The sequence below is a fragment of the Lampris incognitus genome, chromosome 17 (assembly GCF_029633865.1).
Source record: "Lampris incognitus isolate fLamInc1 chromosome 17, fLamInc1.hap2, whole genome shotgun sequence".
NCBI lineage: Eukaryota > Metazoa > Chordata > Actinopteri > Lampriformes > Lampridae > Lampris > Lampris incognitus.
In genome coordinates this window covers 19,562,028-19,576,117 of record NC_079227.1, presented here as the reverse complement: position 1 = coordinate 19,576,117, position 14,090 = coordinate 19,562,028, and the positions used below count along the sequence as shown (strand labels likewise).

Here is a 14,090-nt window from a genome sequence, read left to right as displayed (position 1 = left end):
TAAATTAGATGTGTTATATATATATATATATATATATATTTTACTCTATTATACTTTTTAAAAGTTCTTCCTAATATTCTATTTATTGTCTATATCTATCTATATTCTATTTTATACCCTTCTAATATATTACTCATGCAGCCATATTCTACACTAACAAATTAAAGAAAATAATCCAAAATAAAGTATGAGTGCACTCAAAGAAAATAATAAAGAAAAGAAAAGGGGGAATGATTCAGTCTTCCAATCTGTGCAAGGTGCAATGTCCAGATCCTACCACAATCACAGGGGCAAGTTAATGTAGAGGCGATGATGATGAATCCAAATCCAGGGCGATGATGGGGGCAATCCAAAGGGGGTATCCAAGGGTTCCAAAAGGGTGTAGCAAGGGGGGTTGTTCGGGGTACTAAAAAACCAGTCAGGATTCCAGCAGCGTACAAAACACAAGAGAAAAGAGTCTTCCTTCTTCCTTCAACGGGAGATCATCTGTCAAGGAAGCTTCGTGGGAGGGATCTTTTTTGTCGTAGTTCAAATGTCCTGTAGCTCAAATATCCGTAGTTCAAATATCAATAATTCAGGTATCCACAGTCAAAGTTGTCCGTATTTCTAAATATCCGTATTTCTCTTCTCTATTGTCGACGGTTGTTTGCATGGTTTAAACTCTGTAGCTTGTGTGCCTCCTAGAGGCTACTCGTGGAACTTACATACGTCACAGGGTACATGTAATCATGTGGGTTACATTCTCCCCCTCTAAACCGCATCAGTCTCTGCATGCGTCTAAACACTGTATGGTCTTGCAGAGGGCACTCTAGAAGAATCAGGGACATTTCTGCCCAAACTTTCGAAAAATGAGGCCATGGCTAGGACTAAAGGTCTTCCTAGTTCACCATAACAGAGTCTCTCAGGGGGATGTCTTTCTCTGATAGATCTTCTGATCGGTTCGCTCTCAGACGGGTTTCCGTCAGACAGGTCAGCCTGGCCTGTCACACCAGTGGGCGGTGCACTCTCGGGTTCAAGTGGGTTGTTTTCAGGTGAACGTCCTTCAATAGGTCCAAATTGAGGTACAACAGTAATGGATGATGCGGGGTCTCCCTCAGGTAAGTGTCTTCGAACAGGTTGAGAGAATTCATCTGTGACTACTTCTGTCTCACGCCCAATTGGTTTCTTTTCAAGTAACTGATTGTGAACAGACTCAGGGGTATGGGGTACTTCACTAAGGAGTGGACTATCAGATTGGGAGAACTCCGACGGACTTGGATTCAACCCGACTGGGTTCAACAGTTCCGTGGCACGTGCTAGAGGGGTGGCCTGTGTGGTTGTCCTAATGCTTTGGGGAAACCTTGTGGAGATCTGTGGATAGCAATCCTCATCCTCGTCACTGCTGGGCATATCTGAGTCAACAATATTGTCGTGCCTGGTCTGCTGCGAGACTGTTTCCCTGCGTCTCAGCCTCCTTGTTGGTAAGTTTGTGTCAGGTTCTGAGACTTTATCTGTAACAGGTAGAAAGCCGCAGGGCAGAAGAAGGTCTCTGTGAAGGGTACGGTGTGGACCTTCACCCTGTTCTTGCTTGACGACATACACTGGGCCATCTCCCATCCTCTTCACCACAGTATGGACTTCCTTTTCCCATCTGTCCGCAAGTTTATGTTTTCCTCTTAAATTGACATTCTTCACCAGGACTCTATCTCCGGTAACAAGTTCTGCGGCTCTGATCTTTTTATCAAACCTGGCTTTATTCTTCTCTCCCATCTTCTTAGAGCTTTCAGAAGCAAGTGCATAGCTGTCTTGGAGGCGCTGTCGAAGATGTTTAACATACTCTGAATGCGACTTGAATCCAATTTGGTCTGGTGTAAGGCCTAGAACCAGATCAATGGGTAGTCTTGGCTGTCTACCAAACAACAATTCATATGGAGAGTAGCCTGTGGTGTCATTTTTCGTGCAATTGTATGCATGGACTAGCGGTTTGACAAAGTCCCTCCAATGATATTTATCCTTGTCTTCTAGTGTCCCGAGCATGCTGAGAAGGGTCCTGTTAAATCTCTCGACAGGGTTTCCACGTGGATGGTATGGCGTGGTTCTGATCTTTTCGGTTCCAATCAGACAACACAACTCCTTGATGGTGTGGGATTCCAAATCTCTCCCCTGGTCACTGAGAAGGCGACTTGGAAAACCATACTGTACAATGAAGTTTTCCCACAGTGTTTTGGCAACCGTATTCGCCTTTTGGTCTTTCGTGGGGATGGCAACGGCAAACTTGGTGAAGTGATCCGTGATGACGAGGATGTTTCTAGTGTCCTTACTATCAGGCTCAATACAGAGGTAATCCATACACACCAGTTCAAGGGGATAACTGGTCTGTATATTCTCCATATGAGCAGCATGCTGGGAATTGGCTTTCCGCCTCACGCATCTTTCACAAGTCCTACACTTCTGTTCAACAGACTGAAACATCTTTGGCCAGAAAAATCTGGAACGAACAAGATGAAGGACACGCTGAGCGCCAAGATGACCGACTTCATCATGAAGGCCTTGCAATGCTCTTTCTCTGTGGCTACTAGGCAGCACCAACTGATAGATCTGATTCCCACGATCAAGACATTTCCTGAACAGTACTCCATCTATAAGCTCTAGTCTATTCCATTCTCTAAGGAGCAGCTTGACTTCTGACAGTTCAGAGGACATCTCTTGAAAAGTGGGTTTTCGGTTTCCTTGAATGAAACTGATCACACGTCTGATAGATGGATCCTGTCTTTGAGACTGATACCAGTCATTGTGAGTCATTCCAGGGAGGGTGCCTTGTCCAGAGAACACAAAGTCATCAGGGATGGCAGAAGCATCTAAAGCTAAGGATTCAGCAAGAATGGGGAGTTCTGGCTGCAAATAGTCAGCCAAAGTGGTCACAGAGTGGCGTTGACATAAAGCAGACAGCATGTCACCAGAAACAGTTTTGCTTTCTCCATCCAAAACCCTTTGCTTCAGCTCTTCTATCCTCGCTTTCTCCTGCTTGAACTCCTCATCTTCTTCTGACGGACTCTGGGGTCTTCTGGACAACCCATCGGCATCTTGATTGCTGATCCCAGCCCTATACTTTATAGTGAATCTGTAGGTTGACAGAGCGGCTAACCAGCGATGTCCTGCTGCATCAAGCTTTGCTGTGGTCAACACATAAGTTAGGGGGTTATTGTCTGTTAAAACCTGAAATTCTGTTCCATAGAGGTAATCATGGAATTTCTCACAGATGGCCCATTTCAAGGCGAGGTACTCTTGCTTGTGGGCAGGATAGTTTTGTTCACTTCTGGATAGTCCTCTGCTGGCATAAGCTACAACCCTCAGCTTCCCATCGTGTTCCTGATAGAGCGCAGCACCGAGACCATCGCGGCTGGCATCAGTATGCAGGACGTAAGGAAGATTGGGATTGGCGAAGGCAAGAACAGGGGCCGAAGTCAGTTTATCTATGAGAGTTCTAAAAGCAACGTCACACTCTTCAGTCCACTCATTTCCAAAAGGTAAGGTGGGATTGATGGAAGTCTTGACCCTGTCCTTCTTGTAAATCTTCCCTCTTTTCCTTGGAGCAACATAGCCAGCAGTTAGAGCATTCAATGGCTTTGCTATTTTAGAGTACCCTTCCACAAAACGTCGGTAATATCCAGCAAATCCTAGGAAGCATTTGAGCTCTTTTCTGTTGGTGGGTTGAGGCCATTCTCTCAAAGCAGAGACTTTGCTTGGATCTGTGTGGACTCCATTGGCATCTACAACATGGCCAAGGTATTTAACAGAAGTCTGGAAAAAATGGCATTTTTCAGGGGACAACTTTAGGCCATAGTCTTTGAGCCGGTTCAACACTTTCATCAATCTGGCCTCGTGCTCTTCTAGTGTGTCAGAGAAGACAATCAGGTCATCCAGAAATACTAGTACTTCATTGAGATGCAGGTCTCCAACACATTTCTCCATCAGTCTCTGAAAGGTGCTTGGTGCATTTGTCACACCTTGGGGCATACGATTAAACTCATAGAAGCCTAGAGGGCAGACAAAAGCGGTCTTGTGCTTATCTTCCTCTGCAACTTCTACTTGATAGTAGCCTGACTTCAGATCCATGACAAAAAACCATTTGGCTCCACTAAGAGCAGAGAAGGTGTCTTCGATGTTGGGGAGAGCATAGGCATCTTTGATCGTTCTCATGTTCAGCTTCCTGAAATCTATGCAGAGTCTTATTGCACCATTCTTCTTCTTGACAACTACAATGGGGGAAGCAAATGGAGACTCTGACTCGCGAATAATTCCAGCGTCTAGCAGCTCTCTTAGGTGTTGTTTGACAGCTTCTCTGTCAGAGGGATGAATGGGTCTGGGTCGCTCTCTAAAAGGGGCCTCATCCTGGAGTCGGATGCGATGTTTTACTGCAGTCGTATGACCATGAGACAAGTCATCAACAGCAAACACCTCTGGCATGCTGTTCAGCTGGTGTGTGATCCGTTTTTTCCACTCTTCTGGAATGGGGGAATCTTCCAAATCAAAGTTGGTGGTGTTACTCTGAGACTGAGGGATGTCAGGCACAGTCATATTTTGGGATTCAGACGGCATCACATACTGTGCTACCATCATTTCAGCTATCACCTGCCTTGGATGCAGTGTGACACTACGATCAGTCACATTTCTGAGAATGACAGGAATCTTGTTTAAAGATCGAAGTGGAGTTTCTATCAAGGAATTTTCAACGAACACTCCACCAGGTAAGGAAACGGTTTCAGGGGATTCGACCACGAAAAGGGAACGTGGGAAATGTTTCTTCACTCTGACATCTCCAAAGACAGACACTTTTCTTCCTGGTGGAATGGTGACAGGATGGCGTCCATGCAACTTAACATGATTGGCTGAAATCTCTTCCTGATGACTTAGGGCAACATGCTGGAACAGCAAGATACAGTCACTATTGATATTGGGCCTTTGTAAGAATTCTCTTCCATGCTTTTCTATGCCACCTTCATATAATCTGTCAAGGACATTGGTTCCAATCAATAGGGGAATCTGAGTGTTAAAATGGCAATTTGGCACAATGAGAACTAATGAAGAGACCTGTTCAGCTACGCCAGTGATGCTGCTGGGGAAGGAGATGAGGGCTTGGATATAACCCTGGTAAGGAACATGTTGGCCACCTGCACCTTCTATCTGGAAAAGAGTCTGAATGGGCTGGATGGGGAGGAACGATAAGTGGTTCAAGTAGAATGTCTCTGAAATGGTTGTTACTTGGGAACCGGTGTCAAGGATTGATTCACATTCTATTCCTTCAATGGAGACAGATGCAGTGCAGCGTGGCCCTACAAGTTCACAGGGAAGGGATAGGCTATTTTGGTATCTTTGTCTGTATCTATTTTTTCTTGTCTGGGTTCTATTCATAATATCATTAATGGGTTTGGGACTGTTATGCTGGTACTTAGCTCCTGAACGTCCCGAAACAGAAGCTGCTACAAGTTTAAAGGCATGGAGGTGAGGGTATGCGTATTCCTGTGAGCTTCACGTTTTTGTCTCAGCTTGGTGTTCTTTTGATGGACAAGAGCGGGGTTGGGGGCACTCACACAGTGGGCAGCAATGTGACCATCTCCACCACATTTAAAGCAGAACCATGGCTTGGGAAAACGACGCGTGTAAATTCGAGGTGTGGAGGCATTCATGACCATGCAGCTGGTTTCAATCTGAGTTCTGTTTGGCTGTGGTTCTTCCTTGATGGACAGGGTTGCAATTTGTTTCTTTAACTCAGCTACCTCATCGCGGAGTTTCTGTGTGTCTTCATTTTTGTTTTCGGCTGGGGCTTCGATTCCATAAACAGTGTGGGCATGCACTGAAGCTTTTGAGCTCCCTAGATGTTTCTTCATCCTATCTAGTTTAGCTGAACGACGGCCTTCTTCTGTCCTAAGCTGATGAAGCAATTCAGGAAATGAGGGTGGGCTATTTTTTTTTTTGTTCAAGCTGAAGACCTAAAATCAACGAGTGGTCCCAGCATCCTCTGCAGAACTGTCTTATTAAGTGTTTTTCTGAATCTACAAGTGAAGCTCCCCCTCTAGAGATGACTTTAGTGAGGAGGGTCTGAAGTCTGAATAAATAATCAGATGGCTTCTCTCCAGAATTCTGGTTTGCACTCAAGAATGCAGCAAAAAGCTCTTCTCCATCTTCTACGACTCCAAAGGCTGATTCGATGTGGTTTACGTACGCAACAGGGTTTGCATTGACACCAAGCGGTTTCACCATGTCAGAAGCTGGACCAACCAAACTCTCTAGAACCTTTCTGATTTTTTGTGAATCGGTGACATAGGTGTCACTTAGAAGCAGCTCAACTTGAGTTCTCCAAGCTTCATAATCTACTTCCCCATTTGGCTTTGGAAGCCTACCTGAGAAGGTTCGAATTTTACTTGGGCTACTGTATGGTTGTGTTGACTCATTCTTAATAACATGTTCTACTACTACGTTCTGGATGCTCGGGGATTAATGTCTTCTTCAAGGCTCATTGAATTACGCATGGATGAGTGTGTGGTTGAAGCACGGTGAATGTCAGATATAGATGGCCGTCTGTTACATTCTTGGATCATGCTAGGCGTGTGCTCAACATCAATGCTAGGCTTAGTGTCTTGCATAGGGCTGTGTTCCGGTAAAGACGTGTTGTCAGTTTTCTGTGATGCTGTAGACCGAATGCGCCTCAGTTCATTTTTTAAGATGGAGGCATAGCCTGACATGGCACTACCACCAATAGCGCTGAGTTCTTCGAGATATTGCTGGGCTAAGTCTTTGCCTATTTCCTCTTGACATATTTGTCTAATTGTTCTGACATTCCATAGAGTAGTTGGATCAACAGGGCTAGGTATAAGGCCAAGGGTATCTGGGGTTATCCTGGTGATTGACTTTTCACACTCAAATTCTATTATTACCCTACCATTAGGTTGGTTGGGCTCATCCACAACTCTGATGCAGGATGAGATCTTCCCATGTTGTTCGAAGAAGCTTATTATCGTTTCGGCAGAGCTCATTTCATTGACACCTTCAACTAATAAGCAGTTTTGTCCATGGACTTTATACTGATTGCAAAGATCCATATTGACTGTGTTATTTTCAAAATAAAAATATATATAATCAAGTATTTTATAGAGAGGTGTGGTCAGTGGGGTAGTATATGGCCTGAAACGCTAATTAACCAATCTCCTGGCTGGCTCGCCAACTTTCTGTAACCTGCACGACAGGGGAATGGGCCTATGCTTGCGCAGGGACAGTTTACAGTCTAATGTCTAAGTTCAGTGGAGATTGGTGTAGGTTTTTTTCTAGACCGGATTCTAGTACTCACCCCAAAGACAACACACACACTCGTGGGTATAGTTTACAATAAAAAACCAATTTATTTCAACAGTTCAAAGTAAAGTTATTTCAATATCAATACTAAATTAGATGTGTTATATATATATATATATATTTTACTCTATTATACTTTTTAAAAGTTCTTCCTAATATTCTATTTATTGTCTATATCTATCTATATTCTATTTTATACCCTTCTAATATATTACTTATGCAGCCATATTCTACACTAACAAATTAAAGAAAATAATCCAAAATAAAGTATGAGTGCACTCAAAGAAAATAATAAAGAAAAGAAAAGGGGGAATGATTCAGTCTTCCAATCTGTGCAAGGTGCAATGTCCAGATCCTACCACAATCACAGGGGCAAGTTAATGTAGAGGCGATGATGATGAATCCAAATCCAGGGCGATGATGGGGGCAATCCAAAGGGGGTATCCAAGGGTTCCAAAAGGGTGTAGCAAGGGGGGTTGTTCGGGGTACTAAAAAACCAGTCAGGATTCCAGCAGCGTACAAAACACAAGAGAAAAGAGTCTTCCTTCTTCCTTCAACGGGAGATCATCTGTCAAGGAAGCTTCATGGGAGGGATCTTTTTTGTCGTAGTTCAAATGTCCTGTAGCTCAAATATCCGTAGTTCAAATATCAATAATTCAGGTATCCATAGTCAAAGTTGTCCGTATTTCTAAATATCCGTATTTCTCTTCTCTACTGTCGACGGTTGTTTGCATGGTTTAAACTCTGTAGCTTGTGTGCCTACTAGAGGCTACTCGTGGAACTTACATACGTCACAGGGTACATGTAATAATGTGGGTTACATCAGGAAATCAAAATGGCTGGTTAACTTGAGAATCTATTTACATGATGGCTGGTTGTCAAAAGAAGTCAGTGCCATATACTCCGGGATAGGGTGCAGCAGCATCCTCATCTCCAAAATTATTTCAGTTCTTGAACAAACTCAAAATAAACACAGTCAGATATAACAAAAAATATATGAGACCAAAATGTTCTTACAGAGGAAGTTTGACACTCAAACTCACAGAATCAAACCGCGGCTTAATGATGTAACAGACTGCTGTAAGAGGATAGCGCCAGGGTTAGACATTAACGTCCTCCATACGACGACTCAGGTCACCACAATGCAGCTGAAGGGGCAAATAACTGCTTTTCATTAGCATCCGAATGGCTCACCGGAGGAATTTTTAAGGAAGGACCCAAGGAAGATACTGATCTAAGAATGGAAAAGGGACAGGTAGCATTACCGAGTCCAGCATCACTGACAATGGGGAGCTGCAAGCTTTCGTCATGTTATGTAACTGTGGCCTGCAATCTAAGAAACATGCTCAGTGTATTTCCAGTGAGGGTGACAGAATGTGTGTGTGTGTGTGTGTGTGTGTGTGTGTGTGTGTGTGTGTGTGTGTGTGTGTGTGCTTGCACATGCAAGCTTAATTCAATTGTCACTGTAGGAGCCATGTATGTGTTCCTAATGTATGTTTGTATTTGGTTTTTGAGCTTTACACCGTATTATCTTGTCACCATTGGTGGGCAGCTCACTGGGTATGGATTTGGATGCCAGATGTTTAAATTAACAACAAATGGACATGGATGTCAGGCACGCACCAGCAAATGGAATTTCATCAACTTTAACAAAAGCTCCACAGGTTATACTCATAACTTCACCCAAAGTAAACCATGTAAATACTGAATTAACATCAGTAGATGCCGATACATCACCCATACTGCTTTGCACGGACACCGAGTAACTGAAAAATTCTGCACCTCAAAAATGTCCCTTTTCCCCTATGAAATGTGACTAATATTGGAACATGCCTCTTTGGGAAGTCACTACAGATGCGCTGTCTGTCTGAATCTCTATCTGTGTTTCTTTCTTTTCTGGGATGTCTATATTCTGTAGACTACCAATTTTCCAAAGTCCATTTAAGAATCCACCTGCATGGACCAGGATCTGATTGCCAGTTAAGACACCTTTATCTGTTTATATGGAACACTTTCTACTTTTTACACAACTAGATAATCGGAAAGTATTCCAGCAAAAGAAGGCTACCTACTTTAATGGAAAATAATACAGTTGGTAAAGTTGGGTTTACTGAGTGACGTAATATAAAATATCGGCTCTTTATTCGAATCCATTGAGACCCATATGTGCCCGATAGTATTTTGTTCCCATTCCATGAAGGCTCTTCTTTCTACCACAAGGGGGCAGCAAAAGCTTTTTCTAATCTGTAACGTCTGTTTTTCATGAATTATGCATTATTTGTTAAGTTTAGTTTAATTTAGTTAGGCCCTGTGATGGCCTGGCGGCCTGTCCAGGGTGTCTCCCCGCCTGCCGCCCAATGACTGCTGGGATAGGCTCCAGCATCCACGCGACCCTGAGAGCAGGATAAGCGGTTTGGATAATGGATGGATGGAAGTTTAGTTTTAGCAGCTTTAGTGTTGACTGATAGTGGAAAATGGAATGAAAAAATATCAGACTTGTCTACAGCCTCAACGACCTCACCTCTTTATCATGTGAGATGAGGAGGGGCACACATTTAGGAAGATCGATAATCAACAAATATGATGCATGAAGTAAACCATATAAGACACAAAACATTGTTGGGTCTAGCTAAATAGTGCTTTTGTCAAATAAACCAACTTTCCAAAAGCCTGGCTCTGAGTTTTGTTATTTACATGTCACAATAAAGCCTATTTGGGAATACATATATTTTATTATATACAGCCACAGACAACTTATTTACATAATAAATATTTTGATAGGATGGCTGGCATCAGGATTGAGGTGGTTGGCAGGTCCAAGTTGTGACTTCAGTTTGGTGCACAAAATCTTTCCTACAAAGGTGAACAAAGCATGGTTACCACATGAAAATCAAGACATTTATAATCAAATGTTTGAGAAATGGACTGATAGTATTGTTAGGCTTATCTCATGACAAAAAAAAAGTCAGAGATCTATCTTCTGTCAAAAAATTAGAAAAATTATTTACAATTAACAATTTATATTTGTATATGTTTATTTCAGCGTTTCAGCATCTCTGATATATTCTCTGCACCATCGCACTTTATCACTTCTTATTTCGCCTGTACAAGTCAATCCTTGTGTATATATCTGAAGATTGTTGTGTTGTAGTGTTGTTATTCTATGATAAGTACACTGAGAGAGCCCCGAAACCGGAGTCAAATTCCATGTACGTGCAAACCTACATGGCCAATAAACATGATTCTCATGTTAAGTGATACCAACAAACACAATGGTCTTAGGGAGGATGTCTTTCATTTAAAAATGGCAGTCGAATTTGGGATGCATGATTTCAACAACACAATGTCATCTTACTTGACTGCTTTTAGTTTGGTTGGTTTATAGAGTAATAGTTAAGGAAGTGCATTTCTCTTTAAAGAGGTTCTGTATATTTTACATGTTTACCAGCAGCAGCAGCGTTATGGATGTTGTACTTACTCTCTCCGCTGTGGAGCACTGCCTTCACGACACAGCAGTCCCTCATCACATGGGCATATCTGGTTGATACTGAAGGCCAGGCCACCATCAGGTACATAGCAGCTCTCACCAAGTATCAGGCGGCGCTTGCACACGTGCTCGCCATGATGGCGGGCACAACACATGGATGTCCCACAGTCCCTATCCACTTTACATCTGGCACCTGAAATCAGCCATTAGTCCTCAGTTCAGAGTTCCAATCCAGTAAAATCAACAGTTAAATAGCTCTTGTAGAGGTAAAACATGTTTTATGCTGGTTAAGTTTATCTCACTAAGACAAAATCTTTTTTCCCCCTCCTGGTAACCTTTGAGACTAAGACTATAGCATGGATTAAGTTTAGTTCCTTTCTAATCAGATTTGAGTTGAGTCTTTGACAATTAATGTGAAGATCTTGATTTAACTAATTTAGTCTTAATTAGAGGATACGACTTAGTTCGGTTTAACATGAGTCTCAAAAGACGTCTGCGGAGTGATGTTACAGGACAGCAGAGATGCTCTCTTACCCTCTTGGCCATTGGGGATGCTGCGGTGGCACTTCCCAAACATGCAGCTGAGTCCACGAACACACTGGGCGTCCCTCCGGCAGTAGTGGCCCTCACCTCGGAGCGGCACACACAGTCCAAAGTGGCGATCACAGGAGAAACCTCGCCCGCAGGCCCTGTCATGGCCACACTGTCCCTGAAGAAAAGAGTTTTTTTTATTTATTGCATTACTGACATGACCAACAATCGTTTAGGTCACAAGATACATCCGAGCACTACAAACCCCTTTAAGAAATGTCACAGAAAAGGCCATGACTTTCATTTTAAAAGTCCACACTTACAGGCTACATAACAGCTTATATGGTAATATTTAGTGTACAGCAATGACAATATAAAGATTTCTGTGACACTGACTCATTAGAGGCACCAACTTTCCCTGACACTAAAAAGCTTTCTGGTTAAGATAACTTTTCAATGACGGAAATGCCGGTCTGAAAATAAAATAGGTAAAAACAGAACTCGTTCCCTTTTCAGTTCCAAGAAGATTGTTTCTAATGATCATATAGGATTTTTTTAAGGTGACTTCTGTTTTATTTGACAGAAGTGACCATCTATGCTACGTTAGAGTCGGGTCTTACCGCGGGTCCTTTGGCCACAGGAGTACTGTCCCCAAGAGCCATCGGTCCTTCATTGGGTGGACTATGAGGCATGTTGAGCATCCAGGCCCAGATGCGCGCTTCAGAGCAGGAGATCCACAGACAGAGAAACCAAAGACTGCTCAACATCTCTACACAACACGGCATGAACATACACAGACAGAGCGAAGAGAGAGATACTAAGGACGAACGTGAAAGAGTGACAACTCGAGAAAAACAAAAAACAAAAAAGAGGTTTGTCGCTTCAGACTTGAGCACAAAACTAAAAAAATGTAGCTTTCAAGATCCCATCAAAGCTAGGCATGGAGTGTACTGAGGTAACAGTGGTTGGCTCCCCTTCCCCTATGACTTTTATAGGTCGCCAGGGCTTGACTCCCCCCTACCAGGCTGTTTGTCCAAGCATCAGGGTAGGAGGAGACAATTAGTTGTTAATGGATTAACTAAATTGCCCAAGTCACCTCCTGCTGTTAGAAAATAGTAGCAAAATGACCAGCCATGTAACAGGTGAAAGGAGAGAGGCAAGATGGGATGAGGGGGCAGGGAGGGGGGGTTAATGGACTTGATGGGTCGACAACGTCAAAAAATGGGGTGTCTGTGAGACAGGCACCTCTGCGGTTTATCTCCTCCACACAAACAAGGCCGGGGACAAAGCAAACCAAAACACGACATGTTTGCCTGTCACTGAGTGACAGGACCGCCTGAGCAATTGGGGCCAGCGCTGTGAATTCTGGCCCCTTGTTTAGATGACCCCCACCCACCCTTCTGCACCCCTAAATACCCTGTTATCCTCCCTGCCCTATGCAACCTCGGACCCCACACTGGGAGCAATTTGCAGCAGTGCACTCTGCAGATGACCTCCGTGATCTCATTAAGCATAATTATCAACAGCACTTGGCTCTTGGGGAGGAACAGAGGTTGGAAGGGCAGCCGGTCCCTCCGTAGACACAAATGGCTTCATTTATTGACATCTCCTGTTGTTTATGGATCCAAATTGTTCCTTTCCACTTCCCCACACTTATTATTTTTTTCATGTTATGCTGCAAATCATACTAATTCAAGAGTCCTCTACTGAAAACGAGGAGATTAAGGAGACTTACGAATGTTTTAGAATAGGGCGGAGCGACATTGAAATAAAATAAACACTGCAATATTTGTGTAGTCTGCGATACGCATAATATTGCAATAAAACATTGTTACATAATTTCACCGGATATATAAAGCTTTTGACGTTCAAAGCGCCATTTGCAATGAATTTATCACTCTGGCAATAAAGAGGGTGATTTTAGAGGGGACAATAAGGCAGTCGTCCAACATTAAATCAGACTGAATTACATTTGTCATATAGGCTAGAATATTTTTCTTCAAGACTGTTCATAAAAAAAAAGTGAACCTGGCTAGATTTTGTTTTAGCAAGCGAAAAGAGTTTTATCCTAACACAAATGACGGGCCCAATTTGTCTCATGGTGCATCCTTTGCAATGCGACCTTCGCACATGTGTTTATTGCAATGTTGATTCTGAAAGGTCACGTTATTCAGCCCTACTTTGAAATAAATGCTACACATCAAAATTTGAAAAGACCAGGCTATAAATTTGACAGACAATGCCCACAGGCAAAACTACTGAAACAATCTGAAAGTATGGGTCGCCAATGAGCACAGAAGCTTTTTTCTGTGGGTAGTCGTACTTTGTGACCAAAGTCACAAAGGCCTGCATGATTTATCAGCAAAAAGTTAAAATCAAACTAAAACAAACCAAAGCTTTTCTCTCTCTCTCAAGGAATTAGCATGAAGTGAAACAGCATTTTGACTTTGGGTTTATGGTGGGCTCACACACACACACACACACACACATACACACATACACACACACACATGTTGTGTGTCCATCTCATCTGCCTCCACTGCTGGGCTAACACTATGCATTATCTTTTGGTTATGGCATTGCACTCATCAAGTAAATTTATTCATCACTCCATCTATCCATTATCAAAAACTGCTTATCCTGCTCTCAAGGTCACAGGGATGCTGCAGCCTATCCCAGCAGTCATTGGGCGGCAGGCAGGGAAACACCCTGGACAGGCCGCCAGTCCATCACAAGGCCCACA

The 14,090-nt window shown here is 43.0% G+C and overlaps 1 protein-coding gene across 1 annotated transcript; it reads right to left on the bottom strand.

The window, feature by feature from the left end:
• Positions 1 to 10,803: 10,803 nt before the first annotated feature.
• On the bottom strand, positions 10,804 to 12,114 carry LOC130127266 (dickkopf-related protein 3-like). Its single transcript, XM_056296848.1, has 3 exons — positions 11,968 to 12,114; positions 11,351 to 11,525; positions 10,804 to 11,009 (listed from the first exon to the last, which is right to left on the bottom strand). Exons 1-3 carry the CDS (start codon positions 12,112 to 12,114, stop codon positions 10,804 to 10,806), a joined length of 528 nt encoding a protein of 175 aa, XP_056152823.1.
• Positions 12,115 to 14,090: the final 1,976 nt, after the last annotated feature.